We start from the raw sequence: 19,597 nt of genomic DNA, 5'->3' as shown, positions 1-19,597 counted from the left end.
GCTTGCATTACCTCTGTCTCCTTCACTGTCTTGTATTGCCTCTGTCTCTTACACTGTCTTGTATTGACTCTGTATCTTACACTGTCTTGTATTGCCTCTGTCTCTTACACTGTCTTGCATTACCTCTGTCTCCTACACTGTCTTGTATTGCCTCTGTCTCTTACACTGTCTTGTATTGCCTCTGTCTCTTACACTGTCTTGTATTGACTCTGTCTCTTACACTGTCTTGTATTGTCTCTGTCTCCTAGACTATTTTGTATTGCCTCTGTCTCCTACACTGTCTTGCATTGCCTCTGTCTCCTACACTGTCTTGTATTGACTCTGTCTCTTACACTGCCTTGTATTGTCTCTGTCTCCTACACTATTTTGTATTTCCTCTGTCTCTTACACTGTCTTGTATTGCCTCTGTCTCCTACACTGTCTTGTATTTTCTCTGTATTCCTGTTTTTTTTTAGTATTATTGGTTTTATTATTGTTTTTATTTCATTGCATTTGCGCATGCTGCTATGGCAGGAATCAGAGCCAAATCAGACAAATTTAGTCCTATAATTCATGTAACAAGTTAAATAAAAACGTGCCGTTTTAACAGGGATATGTAATCACTCCTTATCCCTCTAGTGTTACTGTCACACATAAAAAAAAATCACTTTTCGAATATACGGTAATTTAAGACAAATATGGAAATAACCTTTCAGCAGTTTCGCATGTGTCCCTCCTTCCTCTCCGGAGTTTCACATCTCCATTTGACAGGGTGAGGTGAGGATTAAAATAAACCGTTACCCTTTTTCATTTTGAATCTACACCAAGCACAGAAAACATGTTTCACTTTAATTCACAGTAATAAATTATATATTCATCTTTTTAAACCATTAAACGGAAGCTCGTTCAGTTCAGCTGACAGACACGCGCGCGCTACGTCGCTAGCAGAGCGACTGGTCACGTGACCGAGGCTGGGAGACCCGTTTTGTTCACGCGCCTCACAGACTGCAGGTCGCGCGGGGACAGACACAGCTCAGACGGGCGCGCGCGCGGAGAGCTGCACTGTGTGTAAACATGAAGCTGCTGGTTGTGAGCGCCGCACTGCTGGGCTGGGTTTGCGCTTCAGCCCTGGTCACCGAACACGGTAAGAGTCGAGCTCACACTATTCACACTCTCAAAATATCTGGGTTTGTTTCAGCCCCGAAGTGTGTTTACTTTCGGTTTTGTTTGGACCACCCGGTTTCAGGCCTTAATCCCCTTCATACTGGGTTTTAAGCCATGCTATAAATCATAATACAGCTTTAAATAACACAATTTGTTTTTTTTTTGTGTGTGTGTGAGACACCTCAATTCTTTCACTTCATGTCTCATGCAAAAAAAAAAAAAATCTTAGTGTCTTCTTTCATAATCTCTGCCTGTGTGTTGTGGCTTGTTCTTTCCTGCAGATGAATACATCTTCAAAACGTGGATGTCTGAGGTAAAAACAAAACTTGAGCAGCTATGAAACAAAACTTGAGCTTTGCCCCTTCCTTTCAGCTATTACCTTACACAAACAGGGAAGTGAATGCATCCAAAAAAAAAAATCCTACTATGAAAACAGGAGCTTTCTTCCTCCTCACTTTTCCGTTGTTTTCTTTCCTCTCTTTTTATTTTATTTTTTATGTTAATGCCATCTACAGCACAATAAACACTATGGCCTGGATGAGTATTACCAGAGGCTGCAGATCTTCTTGGAGAATAAGAAGAAAATCGACACGCACAATGCTGGAAATCACAAATTCAGATGTAGGTATACAGTAAGAGTGTGTGTGTGTGTGTGTGTACGGTGCTGCGTGGGAGGAGGAAGTCGTTTTTTTTTTTTTTAAATAAATAACTTGACAAAGGTTTGAACAATGTGTTATGTGATCTCATGGGTTTTATAATATGAGTATTGTGCTAAGCAGGGCCGTAACCAGGATTTTTCAAATACCGAGGTCAAACATTGCGATACATCTTATTTGCCAAAAAAAATGTCCTAATATGGTGACTTTTCATACATTTTGGAAACGAGTCAAAATCACAAGCCCAACAAGATGAACATGTTTATTTTAACAATTTCAAAACTGCACGATCACAAAAGTATTTTGTGTGTGTGCGTGAGTGACAACGCAATCTAGCCGAGCCTGAATGGACTTCAATTGCTTTTTAAAAATATCTGCCCTTTTCAATAGCAAAATACTAGACGGTTATTGAACAAAACCGACTAAAACGCCACATTCGGAGACTGAGCCTCACTGGAGATGGGAGTCAATAAGAGGGGCGGGACAAGACTTCCCGAGAGGAGGCTCATCTCAGCTGCTGATTGGAGGAGGAGCTGTGAACGCGGCTGCGCTGCTCATGATTGACAGAAAGCAGTCAGAGGCGGTACATCCTGTTGTAAATAAAATGTGAACATAAGTTTGCTACCCGTTTTCATTTCCGTTCGAAAATACAACCAATGATCAAAACAATAGTGTCTTGTGTTCACGTTAGCCTATAGTCTGGTAAGTTAGCAAAATAGCTCAAGTCTCGTCAGCACCCAATAACTTCATAAACAACAGGTCACGACTGTCCAGCCTTTTCTGATCTGAAACGCACCAAATCACATCGAGAGAGAGAATAAAAGAGTTTGTGCCGCCTGGAAAACGAAAATCCTATCTAGCAAAGTGGCTTCGACTGTTGTTGCTTGAAATGCTAATTAAAATTGCACTGTTAATGATCATAAGCATTCCGGCACATAACTGTCAGTGACTGGCAAAATTAACTCCCCTTCTTCCCTCTTTCTTTTTCTCTCACTTGCTGACTTTCCAGAGCTGAGTTTGGTTTGTTTTAGTGTAGTAGACTTCTTCATCTTATGTCAATTTTCAGATTCCACGACTAATTGACAAACTGCCCTGGCTGCGGAGTCGGACCTTGATGAGAACACTTCTCAGCTCTTGTATATCCCGTGGTGCTGAGCTGACTATCCCGAGGCTGCCGAATATGAAATGTTTCCAATGTCGGATATTTCAGCTTCGTTTAAAAATGATTATGTGGACTTTATTTTTAGACAAACAAATGAGAACAGGGGGATGCAAGCTGAATTTAGAATTTTCCACCGATCAAAGTCAGAACGATTTTCATCATATATTAATTTCACATTTCTGAGTGGAAAAAAAAATACCGTGGGAAAAAAAAATGCCGAGGACATGACCTCGGTGTCCTCAATGGTAGTTACGGCCCTGGTGCTAAGTATCTCTGTTACACACACACACACTGGATTTTGATTAACTACATTAATAATACACATGTCAAATCAATAATGCCCATCTGGCTCTCATGCCATGTTTCCTTAGAACACTGTAAACCAGGGGTTTTCAAAGTGTGGGAGAGTCAGCCCCCCCTCAGAGAGCAAATAAACAACAGCGCCCCCTTACAATTTTTGTTGTTGCTATACTTAATGTTCCATTCGTATTAAAAAAAAATGGTTGTTGTACACTTCTCTTTTACACATTTTAAACATCTGTGCTTTTTTGAAATTTTTTTTACACCTTTAAAACATCTGTGCTTTTTTAAAACCTTTTTTTGCACATTTTAAACATCTGTGCTTTTTTAAAACCTCTTTTACACATTTTAAACATCTGTGCTTTTTTAACCTTTTTTTTTTACACATTTTAAACATCTGTGCTTTTTTAAAACCTTTTTTTGCCACATTTTAAACATCTGTGCTTTTTTAAAACCTTTTTTTTGCACATTTTAAACATCTGTGCTTTTTTAAAACCTTTTTTTTGCACATTTTAAACATCTGTGCTTTTTTAAAACCTTTTTTTTGCACATTTTAAACATCTGTGCTTTTTTAAAACCTTTTTTTTGCACATTTTAAACATCTGTGCTTTTTTAACCTTTTTTTTTGCACATTTTAAACATCTGTGCTTTTTTAAAACCTTTTTTTTTACACATTTTAAACATCTGTGCTTTTTTAAAACCTTTTTTTTTTACACATTTTAAACATCTGTGCTTTTTTAAAACCTTTTTTTTGCACATTTTAAACATCTGTGCTTTTTTAACCTTTTTTTTTGCACATTTTAAACATCTGTGCTTTTTTAAAACCTTTTTTTTTACACATTTTAAACATCTGTGCTTTTTTAAAACCTTTTTTTTTACACATTTTAAACATCTGTGCTTTTTTAAAACCTTTTTTTTACACATTTTAAACATCTGTGCTTTTTTAAAACCTTTTTTTTTTTTACACATTTTAAACATCTGTGCTTTTTTAAAACCTTTTTTTTTTTTACACATTTTAAACATCTGTGCTTTTTTAAAACCTTTTTTTTTTACACATTTTAAACATCTGTGCTTTTTTAAAACCTTTTTTTTTTTTTTACACATTTTAAACATCTGTGCTTTTTTAAAACCTTTTTTTTTTTTACACATTTTAAACATCTGTGCTTTTTTAAAACCTTTTTTTTTTTACACATTTTAAACATCTGTGCTTTTTTAAAACCTTTTTTTTTTACACATTTTAAGCATCTGCTTTTTGAAAACAAATTTTTTTTACACATTTTAAACATGTGCTTTTAAAAACCTTTTACACATTTTAAACATCTGTGCTTTTTTAAAACCTCTTTTACACACATTTTAAACATCTGCTTTTTTAAAACATCTTGTTTTACACATTTTAAACATCTCATAGCATCGTTAGCTAGCACCTCTTGGCAGACAACACACTGTGGCAGTGGAGCATCTTCAGATCCAGTCCATGAAAATCCAAACTTTAAATAATCGTGGTCATACTTCCTTCCTTCTTTTTTTTTTTGCTTGGCCCAGACTCTGTCTCCTCACTCACTGTAGCTTTAGGTACTAAAAATCGATCCATTTTGTCTCTGGCAAAGGCTAGCTGAAGTTCGCTAAATGTCTGCAATAGTAACTTATTCTGGTTTATTCTTCCTCATGTTGCGCCCCCCAGGGAGAACATGCAAACTCCACACAGAAAGGCCCTCGCTGGCCACGGGGCTCGAACCCAGACCTTCTTGCTGTGAGGCGACAGCGCTAACCGCTACACCACCGTGCCACCCATGGAAAACAAATAATGTTAGATAAATAATCCATGTCAAATCCTTTGTCACGCCTATAATTGTATTTCACATGCACCTTTTCAAAATAGTGTAAAGCACGCTCAAAAAGACGCCAGAGCTCACCGGATCTTGCATATCACCCGATTCATCCTGATCATTTCCATATCCGGTTATATGAAAAAGGAAGAGTTTCTGAAAACCCTTTTGCTGAGTAAAATAGACTATCTGTATAAATGTAAGTCAGCTTGTTTTTAATAGAAAGACATCTTTGGTCATGAGATGTTTACAGTATTTTAGAACGCAGGCAGAATGTAGTGGTAGTGAAAGAGACCCGGGGGGGGGGGAACAGCGTTACAGGTGATGTTAACATGATTATCATGAAGAGGGTCTAAAATCAGAAACAAAGACGTGAATGGGTAGGATATACAATACTTGGTGTAAAACTTCAAGCTTGTATTCAGAGATGCACCAATCAGCCTTAAAATTAAAAACAGTGACAGGTGAAGATGTGAATAACATTTGATTATCTCATTACATACAGTGGCACCTGTCAAGGGGTGGGATATATGAGGCAGCAAGAAAGAGAACAGTCAGTTCTTGAAGTTGATGTGTTGGAAGCAGGAAAAATGGGCAAGCGTAAGGATCTGAGTGACTTTGACAAATTGTGATGGCTGGATGACTGGGTCTGACTGAGCATCTTCAAAATGGCACCTCTTGTAGGGTGTTCCTGGTATGTAGTGGTTAGTACCGAACAAAAGTGGTCCAAGAATCCAAAGGACACTGGTGAACCAGCGACAGGGTCATGGGTGTCGAAGGCTCATTGAGTCGCATGGGGCACGAAGGCTAGAACATATGGTCTGATCCAGAAGAGCTACTGTAGCACAAACTGCTGAAAAAGTGAATGCAGTAGCTCTTCTGTGGGATTGGACCATATGTTCTAGCCTTCGTGCCCCATGCGAATCAATGAGCCTTCGACACCCATGACCCTGTTGTCCTTTGGATACTTGGACCACTTTTGTTCGGTACTAACTGCTGCATACAAGGAACACCCCACAAGATGTGCCATTTTGGAGATGACGAGATGACTGGGTCTGACTGAGCATCACAATAAGCCATTTGCAGGAATTGGTCACGTGTCAGTTTTCCCCATAGCAACAAGCCCGTGGTGGGCAAGCTAACTTAACATTCCTTGACAACCATAAGAGTTTGAGTGGGGATGCGAAGCAATCCATTTCTATAATAGCTGTTTTTACCTTTTCTACTTTTTTTGACCCAAATTTGTGTGTACTTGGAAAAAATTTGTGGTTTTAAATTCTGTTGTAAGTTAAAGTGAATAATTGGGGAATAAATCTGCTTCTTATTGGCTAAAAACACATCTACAGATATATCTGTATTTATTTTCAAGAATCTTCACACATTAAGCGAATGATAAAGGTAGAAAAGGAGAAATTGTAAGTTATACCTGAGAAATCCGCCATTTCGCACGTGAATTTCTTTTGGCGGCGACCAACTTGAGTCCAAAAAACTCTTTTACGACCAATGATTCGCTTTAACTTACGACAGAAGTTAAAACCACAAACTTTTTCCAAGTAGACACGAAAATTCGGGTCAAAAAAGATAGTAGAAAAGGTAAAAACAGCTATTATAGAAATGGATTGCTTCGCATCGCCAGTCAAACTCTTATGGTTGTCAAGGAATGTCAAGTTAGCCTGCCCACCACGGGCTTGTTGCTCCGGGGAAAATTGACACCTGACCAATTCCTGCAAATGGCTTATTTGTCAAAGTCACTCAGATCCTTACACTTGCCCATTTTTCCTGCTTCCAACACGTCAACTTCAAGAACTGACTGTTCTCTTTCTTGCTGCCTCATATATTCCACCCCTTTACAGGTGCCATTGTAACGAGATGTTATTCACTTCTTCATCTGTCAGTGTTTTTAATTTTATAGCTGATTGGAATAAAATGGCACACCTTTTATTCTTTCTGTAATACTCTGGAATGTTTATTTTTTAATGATGCAGTGGGACTAAACCAGTTCTCGGATATGACTTTTGCTGAATTCAAGAAATTCTACCTTCTGAAAGAACCTCAGGTCTTGTGTTTTTGGTGCTATTTCTTTGTGACACACAGCATTTATACATAATATCTGCATGTCTTTTGGTGTTTTTATATTAAAAAGTTATTCATGTCCGACATGGCAGGAGTGTAACGCTACCAAAGGGAATCATCTTAAAGGTGTCGGCTTGTACCCAGACTCCATTGACTGGAGGAAGAAAGGAAACTATGTCACTGAAGTGAAAAATCAGGTGAAAAATCTACTCTGAACTACTTGCATCACTTTATCATTAATATGTTGTCTTTCGAGAACTCCATGACTTATATTCTTTGACATGTTCTGTTTTCTTCTTGTTTCCTACATTATCCACCATGCTGTTTGACTCTCACTTTAACTCGACCTAAAGATGCAGCAGTGCTAAAGGCTACATTCAGACTGTCCGTCCAAATCTTTTTGGCATATTTGATCTGAATCCGAACTTCCTGATTGACTGTCCATATTATACTGTATATCAGTGTTGTAGTCAAGTCATTAAATCTCGAGTCCGAGTCCAGTCTCGAGTCCCCAGTGTTCAAGTCCAAGTCATTAAAAAAAATTGAGTCGAGTCCACTATTGATCCGAGTCGAGTCCGAGTCCAGCACTCCAACCGCACTATTTGACGGTGTTTGTTTCAGCGCCATTAACATTAGTTTGTTTCCTGACCAGGTGAATGTGCTTCTCTTTATCAGGGAGTGTGAAGTATTCTGTCAGAGATGGTTGGGAGACGGATGTAAGTGCAGAAAGTGTGTTTATTAATACAAGCGAAGACGGTAAACAATCCAGAACGGCAGGCAAAATCGTAAAATGGTGAAACAGGCGATAGGTCAAGCGAGGCACAAACAGGCTATCGTAGACTCGGCAGAGTCAAAGACGAGAAACAGGAAATCAGGGATCAGGAAACCAAACAAGGAAATAAGGCTCGGTAATGTCAGCAACGCAACTCAATACTTCGCAAAGTGATTGCGTTTTTCACGGTTTTTATATCAGCGTGCTGATTGTGCCTTAATCCTGTGCAGGCGCGAGTCGTTTACGGTGCATGCGCAAGAGTCTGCTTGGCACGCGCTGCCTGAGAGTCTGTCTGATGCATGCGCCAAGGCGCGCAGGTGTGACACTCTTGCACGAAATTGGTACAAAAATTAAATGTAGATATAAATATTTTATGCCAATTTTTATGGTATGTTACAAAAAATAAAGAAAAAGTCTGAGTGCAGTTACAAGTCAAGTCACGAGCCCTTAAAATTAGGGCACGAGTCGGACTCGAGTCTGAGTCCTGGATTCGAGTACTGCAAGCCTGCTGTATATTAGAAGTGATCAGATCCGATCTGTGTGTCCATGTGGCAATCCTCACTTTCAGACTTACTCATGTTGGTTCATGATATAGTTAATGTTGGTTCGTTTCCTTGCAACGTGAAAGTAGTAGTAGTTTATATAAACTGACTGAAATGGAAGATAATGGAGCCATGGTGTAGGTTTTATAAAAAATAAGACGGAGGGGGTGAAGAGGCTTTTCTGTTGTGCTTTGTTTCATGCACTAACTAATACACTGCAGTTGACTTGTTGACTTTGGGACTGCGGTTGTCGTGAACGGTTTTGCGCTCGGGTTTCCGTCGGTGGGGGGTTTATAGCATCAATGAAGCTGACTTTGTTAGGACTGTTAATGTTATCGTCATGTTGTCTGTTGTTGCCCAAATGAGGATGGGTTCCCTTTTTGAGTCTGGTTCCTCTCGAGGTTTCTTCCTCATGTTGTCTGAGGGAGTTTTTCCTCGCCACCGTCGCCACAGGCTTGCTCATTGGGGATAGATTAGGGATAAAATTAGCTCATATTTTAAGTCGTTCAAATTCTGTAAAGCTGCTTTGTGACAATGTTTATTGTTAAAAGCGCTATACAAATAAACTTGACTTGATGACATATTTCCTGGATGTGTGATGCAAAAGTGAACTTTACCGGTACGTGGAGTGAAAAGCCACAGACTTGAAGAAGGAAAAAAACACACCTGAAATCCAATCAAAGCAATCAAACTTAAACAGATTTGCAAAAAAAAAAGCATCATATTTTTCAAAAACGCATATGAATGTGGTTTGGAACGGAGTTGTAGAAATCGGATCTCGTCCGATGCATATGATGGGATTCCGATCGGATATGCATATAAATCGGATTTGGTTTGACCGTCTGAACCTCGCCTTGGTCCTTTAGTCTGTCCACTTCCTCATCTGGACACACTTTTCAAACAGATCAGCTTAAAAAGCTTTCATGTTAATACTTTCATCGGCACCATCACGTTCGTCGAACTTAACTTGTAGGTCGCTTGGTACCTAGCTGTACTGAGTCCCTGCTAACTTAGCATGAATGATTTGCATTCTGGGACATAAACTCCAGCATTTCCTGTCTTCATTATTTCTAACTTGGGTTTCTCATTAATACGGCGTTGAGTGAGGAAAGAAGCTTGTGTGTGTGTTTTTGTTTTTAGGAGCTAACAATACAACCTTTAAGGTTTTCTTTCTCAATTCGGCTCTATTGTAGCTGCAATACTTCTCACTGGACTTGTGAAAATGAAGCGCTAATCAATATCCTGCACCAAAAACAGATGTCCAGAAGCGCCGGTGATTGACGGTTTTCTCCGCCTACACAGACGGCTGTGCTGGCCACTCGATCCCAGGGGAAAAAAAACAAACAAACTTGCCTTTCAGTGTTCGAGCAATTTATATCGTCTCCGCTGATCATAATTTGCTCCAAATCCCACAGCGAAATTGTCTTCCATTTGGGTCTAGCATGACCGGAAGCGACGCCATATTTGCATGATCAGTTCTTGCACTCTGATTGGCTGAGCCGGACCACGTGACCACGCCGTAGCATTTGTAGTTATGTTACAGAGCCAGGCAGTGTACTACAGAGGGGAACTGAGAAAGCCAAGTACACACAGATCTCGAGGGAAATTTCATTCATATTCTGCAAGTGTTTTACAGGGAAACAGTAGTAATTTACCAGCTGAGAATGCACCAGAACACATGTAAACTTCAAAATTTTCTGCGAGAGCATGTCTCCAGACTCCACCTAGCATTAGCGTCGCCACAAATTTCATAGCCGCCTCTTTTTTTTTTTTTTTCTCTTCGCCAGCTGCTTCAGATTTTCTAGAGAACCCTGTGGTCACCAGCTAGCTGTAACAAGTCCCTGTTAGTTTAGCACAAGTGATTTGGAGAGTTTCTATTTGAATAGTTTAAGTCCAGCATTTCTTCTCTTCATTATTTCTAAAGGCCTCTGAATGCTCTTGCGACAAGGCTTTCGCAGATAGCTTTTCGCAGACAGTTGTAATTTATTGTTGAGCGGGGAGTATAGGCGTGCGCAATGTTATTCACCGCCACAACACAAGGGGGCGCGAAGTCGCTAGGAGTAGTTGGTGGGTGTGGTTAGTGGAGTGTTTATCCTCCGGTTACTTATAATGACTAGAACTGGAGTCGTATAGATGTACGTACTTTCTCAGTCAACCGCTCTTCATGCTGCTCCATCTTCGCTCGTGTTTTTAAAAATGCCGGGCGTGAAAACAAAACAAACCGGGAAAGTAGGGAAGCGGAAGTGCGTGTACAGCGGATGTAGAGTGGACCAATCAGAGCCCTCTTGTCTGCGACGCTGTCTGCGAGGCTTCTGCGGTGGTCACAATTTTTGGGAGGTGCGCGCAGAGCGTCTGCGAAGGTGGGGGGGCTACGCAGACACTATCTGCGACACCGTCTGCGAGGACTGGGTTGTCAGCATAAATTGGCCTTAACTTGGATTTCTCATTAACATGACGTTGATCGTCACTGAGTGAGGAAAGAAGCTCTTGTGTTTTTGTTTTTAGGAGCTAACAAAACAACCTTAACGTTATCGTTCAATTCGGCTCTGTTGTAACCGCGCTAGCAATAATAATGTCCGACTGTGATGTCAGCGCAGCACACGCCCGCCAATGTCTCACTGTACCTGCGAAAATAAAGCGCCAATCAATATTCTGCACCAAAAACTCTTAAACATATCACAAAGTGTGCACAAGCTGTCACGTTTTTTTGTCGTTGCTTCTCATAAAATTGTAGTTTTTCCTGTTGATTCTTTCTCGTAACGCTGAGTACGGTATGTATACCCAGAACTGATTTGTATGTTGCGAAATGGTGTGTGGAGCACAAATGTACCACACACAATGAATCAGAAATGGGTGTGATTACACTGGAAGGCAGATGTTCTGACTGGAAATTTACCCTCAGGGTGCTTGTGGCAGCTGCTGGACTTTCTCTACCACAGGCTGCTTGGAGTCTGTTACGGCAATCACCACTGGGAAACTCCCTTTACTGGTAAGCAATGAAGGTCCTCCACTTTGCTTATTAACTATAGTGTTAAAGTGGAGTTGTTTCCATGAATGTGTTAATTAAATGGCCTTTTAGAGTAGCGAATTTCCAAATCAATGGATATTTTAAATGGACGTTTGATATAAACGTGTTTTGCAATAGCTTGTGAGTGAATGAATAATATGGCAATTTATTTATTTCATTTTTTTCCCTTTTAGTCAGAGCAGCAGTTGGTGGATTGTGCCGGTGCGTTCAACAATCATGGCTGCAATGGGTGAGCATGTAAAGCAGGAAACATTTTGTATTTCCTTCGAGATGAAGTCTATAGAAATGATTAGTGCACTATTCAGATTGAGACAGGAATAAAATCCCAGAGATACTCCTGCATTACATCCCAAAGCAAAACCTAATCCAGTCTAAGTAGGGCTTTAAAGGAGAACTGAAGTCATTTTTTTTTAACTCTCTTTATTTCTTAATTAACGTGTTATTCAATTACGGTTTCAGTTTTAGTAACCTTATGTCATGACTCATATCGGTGACTAATTGCAATTTAAATATTATACTTATCGGCTTATTCAGTTTTTAGCCGTGTTGAATTTAGTTCGTTTGGTCCACGGCAGGCGTCGCTTATCCGCACGATCTTTACGAGATTTGTGCGAGACTTCAAAACGTGAAGTGTCAGCCAGGTGTCAGCGCCGCCATTTTGAAAACTGTTTTCCAAACGAAATATTGCACAAAAACGAGTTTAAATGGCGATTACTGCCTACTTTTTTTCAAACTTTCCTGATTGCTATCAAAACAAACAACTTCCGGCTTGATTACGTCAGCGTTCGAAAGAGGGCGCGTGCTTTTGACAATGTTGGCAGAGGTTGGTGACTTTGATTTGTGCTGTACGTTTTACTTCCGTCCTACGATGTCTCGCACAGGTCTCAACGAATCTCATTTATGGCCGTCGCTTTGACGTATGGACTGATGTATTACAGAGCATATTTCAAACACTCATAACTTGCTATAACAGCGACAAAATAGTGATCAAAAATGCATTCCGATATTTAATAAAATAAGAAATAGAATTTTGATGCTGATGATAAAAAAATTTGCCTTCAGTTCTCCTTTAAAGGAAAACTGTCCTGTGCTGTGCTGCGTGCAGACTTTTTTTTTTTTTAAATCATTCAGATTATTTTTTACGCCGTTTTGAGATATGGTTGAGCGAACTGGAAATAACTGCCTACAAATAATGGTCTGGTCATGCACAATGTTGTCAACATTGCTCGCTTCCCTAAATCGACAGACAATGAGTTGGCTTCTTTAATCGAAAGTGAAAACATGGAAAAATAATGATTAAATGAAAATGATAAAACAATTACTTGAAATCGGTTTTCACAAAATAGTGTCTGCCTTCGGCATTGAAAAATAATTGCTTGCAAGACACTAAAAAAAATTTTCTTCAGCCTTGTCCAACAATTGCTTATTATTTGCATTTCATTTCATTTCTTCATTTGGATTTTTATACAGACTTCCTGCTGTCTTTCAGGGGACTTCCGAGTCAAGCCTTTGAGTACATCATGTACAATAAAGGACTTATGACTGAGAATGACTATCCATACATTGGTGCAGTGAGTGAGCTGTTACACACACACACACACACACACACACACACACACACACACACACACACATTCACATTATGTATGTATGTATGATCTCCAGTAGTGTGCAAAAGTCTTAGGGACATGTAAAGAAATGCTGTCGACCAAAAATACCTTAAAAAAAAATAATGAAAAATGTTTCAACATTAAAAAAACCCACTATAAACAGTAATCAGTGAGCCATAATAAATGAAACAAGGTCAATATTTGGTGTGAGACGACCCTTTGCTTTAAAAAAATAAAATAGTAGTCTGAGGTACGAGTGCAGTTTTATGTGGAAATGAGCTGTAGGTTTTACTGAGCGTCTTACAGAACCAGCCACAGTTCTTCTGGACGCTTTGACTGTCACACTCGCTTCTTCATTTTACACCAAAACCCAGTAGCCTTCATTATGACTTCTTTTTTTAATCTGAAAAGTGCTCTCTTACGTAATATGCTGCTCAGACACTTTTTTTTTTTTCTGTAACATTTGTTTTTTTCCAGCACGAAATTAAACGTTTGGAACTCTAAAATGTTTTTGTAATGTTTTGACTCGATAATGTAGAAGTCATACCCCGCCTTTCGCTCGTATTCAGCTGGGATAGGCTCCAGCTTGCCTGCGACCCTGTAGAACAGGATAAAGCAGATAGAGATGATGAGATGAACAAAGTTTGTATGGGGGGAATAGGGTGCCAAGACTCTTGCACAGTATTGTATATTAAAGCAGCAATAGGCTATAAGTTGGATGCTTTGCATTTTTGTCTTTGCCTCATTCAAATCAGATTATGAATAAAATATACTGTATATATTTAGTCACGGGCGGCGCGGTGGTGTAGTGGTTAGCGCTGTCGCCTCACAGCAAGAAGGTCCGGGTTCGTGGCCGGCGAGGGCTTTTCTGTGCGGAGTTTGCATGTTCTCCCCGTGTCTGCGTGGGTTTCCTCCGGGTGCTCCGGTTTCCCCCACAGTCCAAAGACATGCAGGTTAGGTTAACTGGTGACTCTAAATTGACCGTAGGTGTGAATGTGAGTGTGAATGGTTGTCTGTGTCTGTGTCAGCCCTGTGATGACCTGGCGACTTGTCCAGGGTGTACCCTGCCTTTCGCCCGTAGTCAGCTGGGATAGGCTCCAGCTTGCCTGCAACCCTGTAGAACAGGATAAGGTGGTGAGAGATAATGAGATGAGATTTGCAAGGGCACAAAATCAACCTGAGTAGAATAATAATATTATAGCACCATGACTGAACCTTCAAATCGTGCCGTATTGTGTATTTCACCTCAATAAATCGCTGCATTTTCTTGTGACAGTGAGACCGATAATGAGATGTATTCGTAACTGTGATGCATATTTATTCCTTACTTTGACACCGCACACCATGCGCTAGAAACACCACCACCACATTTATTATGGTGTGACTCTGCTGGGTGCCTGGTGGACAGCAGTGAACCAGAGCTTTCACTTGCATCACTACTGTAGAGTTCTCATCTCATCTCATTATCTCTAGCCGCTTTATCCTGTTCTACAGGGTCGCAGGCAAGCTGGAGCCTATCCCAGCTGACTACGGGCGAAAGGCGGGGTACACCCTGGACAAGTCGCCAGGTCATCACAGGGCTGATACATAGACACAGACAACCATTCACATTCACACCTACGGTCAATTTAGAGTCACCAGTTAACCTAACCTGCATGTCTTTGGACTCTGGAGGAAACCCACGGGGAGAACATGCAAACTCCACACAGAAAGGCCCTCGCCGGCCACGGGGCTCGAACCCGGACCTTCTTGCTGTGAGGTGACCACGCTAACCACTACACCACCATGCTGTCCCTACTGTAGACTTACCATCCAATATTTAAGTTATTCCACGAAATCAAGTCGTACATAGCTGATGGCTGAAAAGGCACGTAGCGCCGAGTTCACTATAAGCCATGTACGACAAGATTGAGTGGAATAACTGTTATATTCTATCCACATTCACTGGATTTTGCCAAACAGAGCATTTTGATTTTTTGCAAATTCAATAAATAAAAACTTATGTCCAACAAAATAATTTCCGCTTGGAATGTAAACAAACCGGCGAAATTACTGGAGCAATTTGTGAAAAATGCTAAAGTAATAATTCTTGAAAAATAAAGATGTTCCTATCATCAAATACTTTTTTTATATATATATATATATATATATATATATATATATATATATATATATATATATAAAATTTTTTTTTTTTGTATATATTGGGGTTTTCTTCTTCAGGGTATTTTGGCGGTTGCCAAACCAACTTAAAGGTCCATTACTGCCACCAACTGGGCTGGAGTGTGGAGCAGGAGATATTGGGGGAGGGGGAAGGAAAAAAAACTAATTCTTTTAGCCATTTCTGTTTCTTTTAAATACTTGATAATTTGGGGGGGGGTTGAGTAGAGTTTTTATTTCATCCTCGGTTGGTTCAGCAACACGCTCCGCCATTTTGTTTTTCTCTACTCACGGTACATGAGCTGATATCCTAGTAGTAGAGTAGCTATTCAGAGGGCGCGATTGCTCATATCCAGTGAGTGTGGATAGAATAATTTCGGATATAAGGAGTAATCGATATCTGTCCGTGGTAATTTTAGATTATCTACAACTAAGGAAAGATGCTCATAATTGTTATTGAACTATATATTAATTATGTTTACACGAGTGTGCAGAGGAAGAAACAATTCAGGGCAAAAAAAAAAAAAGCATACAATGCAAAGATGTGCTGCCTGCTATGAAAAAAAAACAGTAGGATAAAAACCCATCTATCTTTTGTAAATAAAGACACAGATTTTGTTTTCCCGTGGTCAAGTGTTTGAGACAAGTTACCTTGCGTTTATGATCGGGTTCCCTGTGGTGGTACATGGACGTCGTACGGTCACAAAAGCCATCAAAAATCAGGTCGATGCATGACCATGTTCTCTTAAGTATGGAGCTCTGCTCTTTTTAAATATTCCTCTATTGTACCACTGAAGATGAACCTTATTTACCCTGATCTGTTCACAGGACCGTCCATGTAAGTACAATCCTCAGCTTGCTGCTGCCTTTGTGAAGGATGTGGTCAACATCACAAAAGTAAGTGACCCCATATCACATGTGTAGTAATAGAATTTATAAATAAGCAAGCAAGGACAGAAGGTAAGGGAAGGAAGCAAGCAAGGATAGAAGGTAAGCAGGCAAGGAAGTATGGAAGGTAAGCAGGGAAGGAAGGTAGGTGAAGGAAGGTAAGCAGGTAAGGAAGTATGGAAGGTAAGCAGGGAAGGAAGGTAGGTGAAGGAAGGTAAGCAAGCAAGGACAGAAGGTAAGCAGGCAAGGAAGTATGGAAGGTAAGCAGGGAAGGAAGGTAGGTGAAGGAAGGTAAGCAAGCAAGGATGGAAAGTAAGCAAGCAAGGAAGGAAGGAAGGTAAGCAAGCAGGGAAGGAAGGATGGAAGGAAGGTAAGCAAGCTAGCTAGGAAGGAAGGTAAGCAAGGAAGCAAGCAAGGGAGGTAAGTGGGGGAAGCAAGGGAGGTAAGTGGGGGAAGCAAGGGAGGTAAGTGGGGGAAGCAAGGGAGGTAAGTGGGGGAAGCAAGGGAGGTAAGTGGGGGAAGCAAGGGAGGTAAGTGGGGGAAGCAAGGGAGGTAAGTGGGGGAAGCAAGGGAGGTAAGTGGGGGAAGCAAGGGAGGTAAGTGGGGGAAGCAAGGGAGGTAAGTGGGGGAAGCAAGGGAGGTAAGTGGGGGAAGCAAGGGAGGTAAGTGGGGGAAGCAAGGGAGGTAAGTGGGGGAAGCAAGGAAGGGACGATGGAAGGGAAGGAAGGTAAGCAAGCTAGCTAGGAAGAAAGGAAGGTAAGCTAGCTAGGAAGGAAGGAAGGTAAGCTAGCTAGGAAGGTAAGCAAGCTAGCTAGGAAGGTAAGCAAGCTAGCTAGGAAGGTAAGCAAGCTAGCTAGGAAGGTAAGCAAGCTAGCTAGGAAGGTAAGCAAGCTAGCTAGGAAGGTAAGCAAGCTAGCTAGGAAGGTAAGCAAGCTAGCTAGCAAGCAAGCAAGCTAGCTAGGAAGACAAGCAAGCAAGCTAGCTAGGAAGGAAGGTAGGCAAGCAAGCTAGCTAGGAAGGAAGGAAGGCAAGCAAGCTAGGAAGGAAGGAAGGTAAGCAAGCTAGCTAGGAAGGAAGGAAGGTAAGCAAGCTAGCTAGGAAGGCAAGCAAGCAAGCTAGCTAGGAAGGTAAGCAAGCAAGCTAGCTAGGAAGGAAGGTAGGCAAGCAAGCTAGCTAGGAAGGAAGGTAGGCAAGCAAGCTAGCTAGGAAGGAAGGAAGGTAAGCAAGCTAGCTAGGAAGGAAGGAAGGCAAGCAAGCTAGCTAGGAAGGAAGGAAGGAAGGCAAGCAAGCTAGCTAGGAAGGAAGGAAGGCAAGCAAGCTAGGAAGGAAGGAAGGTAAGCAAGCTAGCTAGGAAGGAAGGAAGGTAAGCAAGCTAGCTAGGAAGGTAAGCAAGGAAAGAAAGAAAGATGTGCTGGTAAGAGTTGGTGATCTTTGTGTCAGTATGATGAGATGGGGATCGTGGATGCTGTGGCCAGGCTCAACCCTGTCAGCATTGCTTTTGAGGTTCTGCCTGAATTTATGCACTATGAAAGTGGAGTGTACAGCAGGTGAGTACCAGAGCACCTCTACAGTGTTTGAGATTTACGCACTGAAGTAGTCAAACGTTCTGTAGTCCATGATTAGGTGACAGTACAAACACACCCCTGTGGTTTTTTTTATTTATTTTTTATTCCTTATACAGTAATGGAGTGCCATTGTAACTAGTGCTGAGCTCTTAATGTTGACATTTCACAGCACGGAGTGTCACAACACTACAGAAACCGTGAATCATGCCGTGCTCGCTGTGGGTTACGCTGAGGAGAACGGCACCCCCTACTGGATAGTAAAGAACTCTTGGGGAACCTCTTGGGGCATTGATGGGTAGGTTTGCTCCAATCAATCAATCAATCAATCAATCAAATGACTCAATGGTGTCTTTGTATAAGCTAATGCCTAAATAGCTAGGTTTCTCCAAAACATTTCTCAAAAACCACTTATGTTTGTGATGCATGACTTGAAAATATAAACGTATTGAAATCCCAAAGTGTCCCATTTTAAATATCGTGCCCTTCCTTCTTACAGATACTTCTACATTGAAAGAGGAAGTAACATGTGCGGCCTTGCTGCTTGTGCATCATATCCAATCGTTTGAAATAATATTCAGCCACGTGAAAGCTGAAAGGGGAAAATCATCAGAGATTCAGTTTCGCATGAATTTTAAACGTGAAAGCTGCAAGTATGGAAATCTAGAAGCTCAACTTTTGTGTGTCAATCAGGAATAATACATTTGCTTTTTTTTTTGAAAGAAAAATCATTTTACCAGTTGGAGGCCTTAAATGATATTAATTGCCTTAATTGCATTTTCTTTTTACATTACATTACATTACATGACATTACAGGCATTTAGCAGATGCTCTTATCCAGAGTGACATACAACATACCATCATTTAAATACTTCATTTTTAAATGCTTTTGACTTTTTAAGGATTGATCATAGAACCTGATTTAAATAATAAAAAAAACAGCACACAAAAAACCCCTTCTGTTTTGTCACTTGTGTCACTTCCATTGCATTTCAGAAAATGATTACACTAACAGAAGTGATGGAGAGCTGTGTGAAATGACAGAGAAGCTGGTCACCTCACGATTTATTTATTTGTCACTCTGCCGAGCAGGGATGAGTTTTCCGCTTTTTGGTGGAATTCCGCTTTTTTCAGTCAAAATGGACCTTTTTTATATTGTTGCAAATCCGTTGAGAAAATTGTAGGGGGGTAGGGTCTGCGTTGTGCTGTTTTGTCATTGCCACGAGGCAAGGGAGACCTCTAGTGGTCATATTTTTCCATAGCAACGCAGTTTTCTATTCCTTTTTGTAAAGCGTCCTTGGGTTTCTTGAAAGGCGCTATATAAATTTTTTATTATTATTACAAAAGGCCTATGTCAATGTTTCCTTTACATAGGTGTAGTTGATCTTTTATCAAATGAAAGTTTAAGTAATGTATGTACTTGAGAGTTCTACTTTTGTTTAAGTGTCAAATTAGTAAGCAAACAGGGTATGGTATTTCAACAACATTTGTAAAATTTTGATGATAAATGGTTTTTAGGGTAAAAAATCTCTAAAATCCATGAGCTCCCGGGGGCTTCGCCCCCTGGGCCCCCACCGGGGCTTCGCCCCCTGGGCCCCACTGGGGGCCTGCGGCCCCCAGACCCCCGGCTAATTTTTCAGATTTTTTCATCACAAGCCACTCTCATCCCTGTTGCCGAGTGAGGAAGAAGTTAGCTCTAGGAAGAAGAGGAAGAAGTGATCACCACTAATTACACTAAAATGCAAAGTAGCACATTCACTGGATATGAGCAATCACGTGCTCTGATTGGCTACTCGACGACTAGGATATCAGCTCAGATCACATGAGTGGAGAAAAACAAAATGGCGGAGCACATCAAGTCAGATATATTACTTG

The 19,597-nt window shown here is 40.6% G+C and overlaps 1 protein-coding gene across 1 annotated transcript; it reads left to right on the top strand.

The window, feature by feature from the left end:
- Window positions 1–866: 866 nt before the first annotated feature.
- On the top strand, window positions 867–18,675 carry ctsh (cathepsin H). The gene is made up of 12 exons (XM_060899052.1): window positions 867–1,123; window positions 1,425–1,456; window positions 1,659–1,764; window positions 7,073–7,143; window positions 7,253–7,357; window positions 11,377–11,463; window positions 11,676–11,731; window positions 12,992–13,073; window positions 16,101–16,169; window positions 17,601–17,707; window positions 17,895–18,020; window positions 18,222–18,675. Exons 1-12 carry the CDS (start codon window positions 1,054–1,056, stop codon window positions 18,289–18,291), a joined length of 981 nt encoding a protein of 326 aa, XP_060755035.1. The 5' UTR covers window positions 867–1,053; the 3' UTR covers window positions 18,292–18,675.
- Window positions 18,676–19,597: the final 922 nt, after the last annotated feature.

Source organism: Neoarius graeffei, chromosome 18, assembly GCF_027579695.1.
Source record: "Neoarius graeffei isolate fNeoGra1 chromosome 18, fNeoGra1.pri, whole genome shotgun sequence".
Taxonomy (NCBI): domain Eukaryota; kingdom Metazoa; phylum Chordata; class Actinopteri; order Siluriformes; family Ariidae; genus Neoarius; species Neoarius graeffei.
The sequence above is the reverse complement of the archived record's forward strand: the minus strand, read 5'-3'. Positions and strand labels throughout refer to the sequence as shown.

What these genes read in the sequence shown, in the direction of transcription:
- ctsh (XM_060899052.1), top strand. Translation starts at nt 1,054, where the DNA reads ATGAAGCTGCTGGTTGTGAGCGCCGCACTGCTGGGCTGGGTTTGCGCT. An exon ending in TCAAAACGTGGATGTCTGAG is followed by an intron (nt 1,457 to 1,658) that starts GTAAAAACAAAA and finishes TGCCATCTACAG; the next exon opens with CACAATAAACACTATGGCCT. An exon ending in CTGGGAAACTCCCTTTACTG is followed by an intron (nt 11,464 to 11,675) that starts GTAAGCAATGAA and finishes TTTCCCTTTTAG; the next exon opens with TCAGAGCAGCAGTTGGTGGA.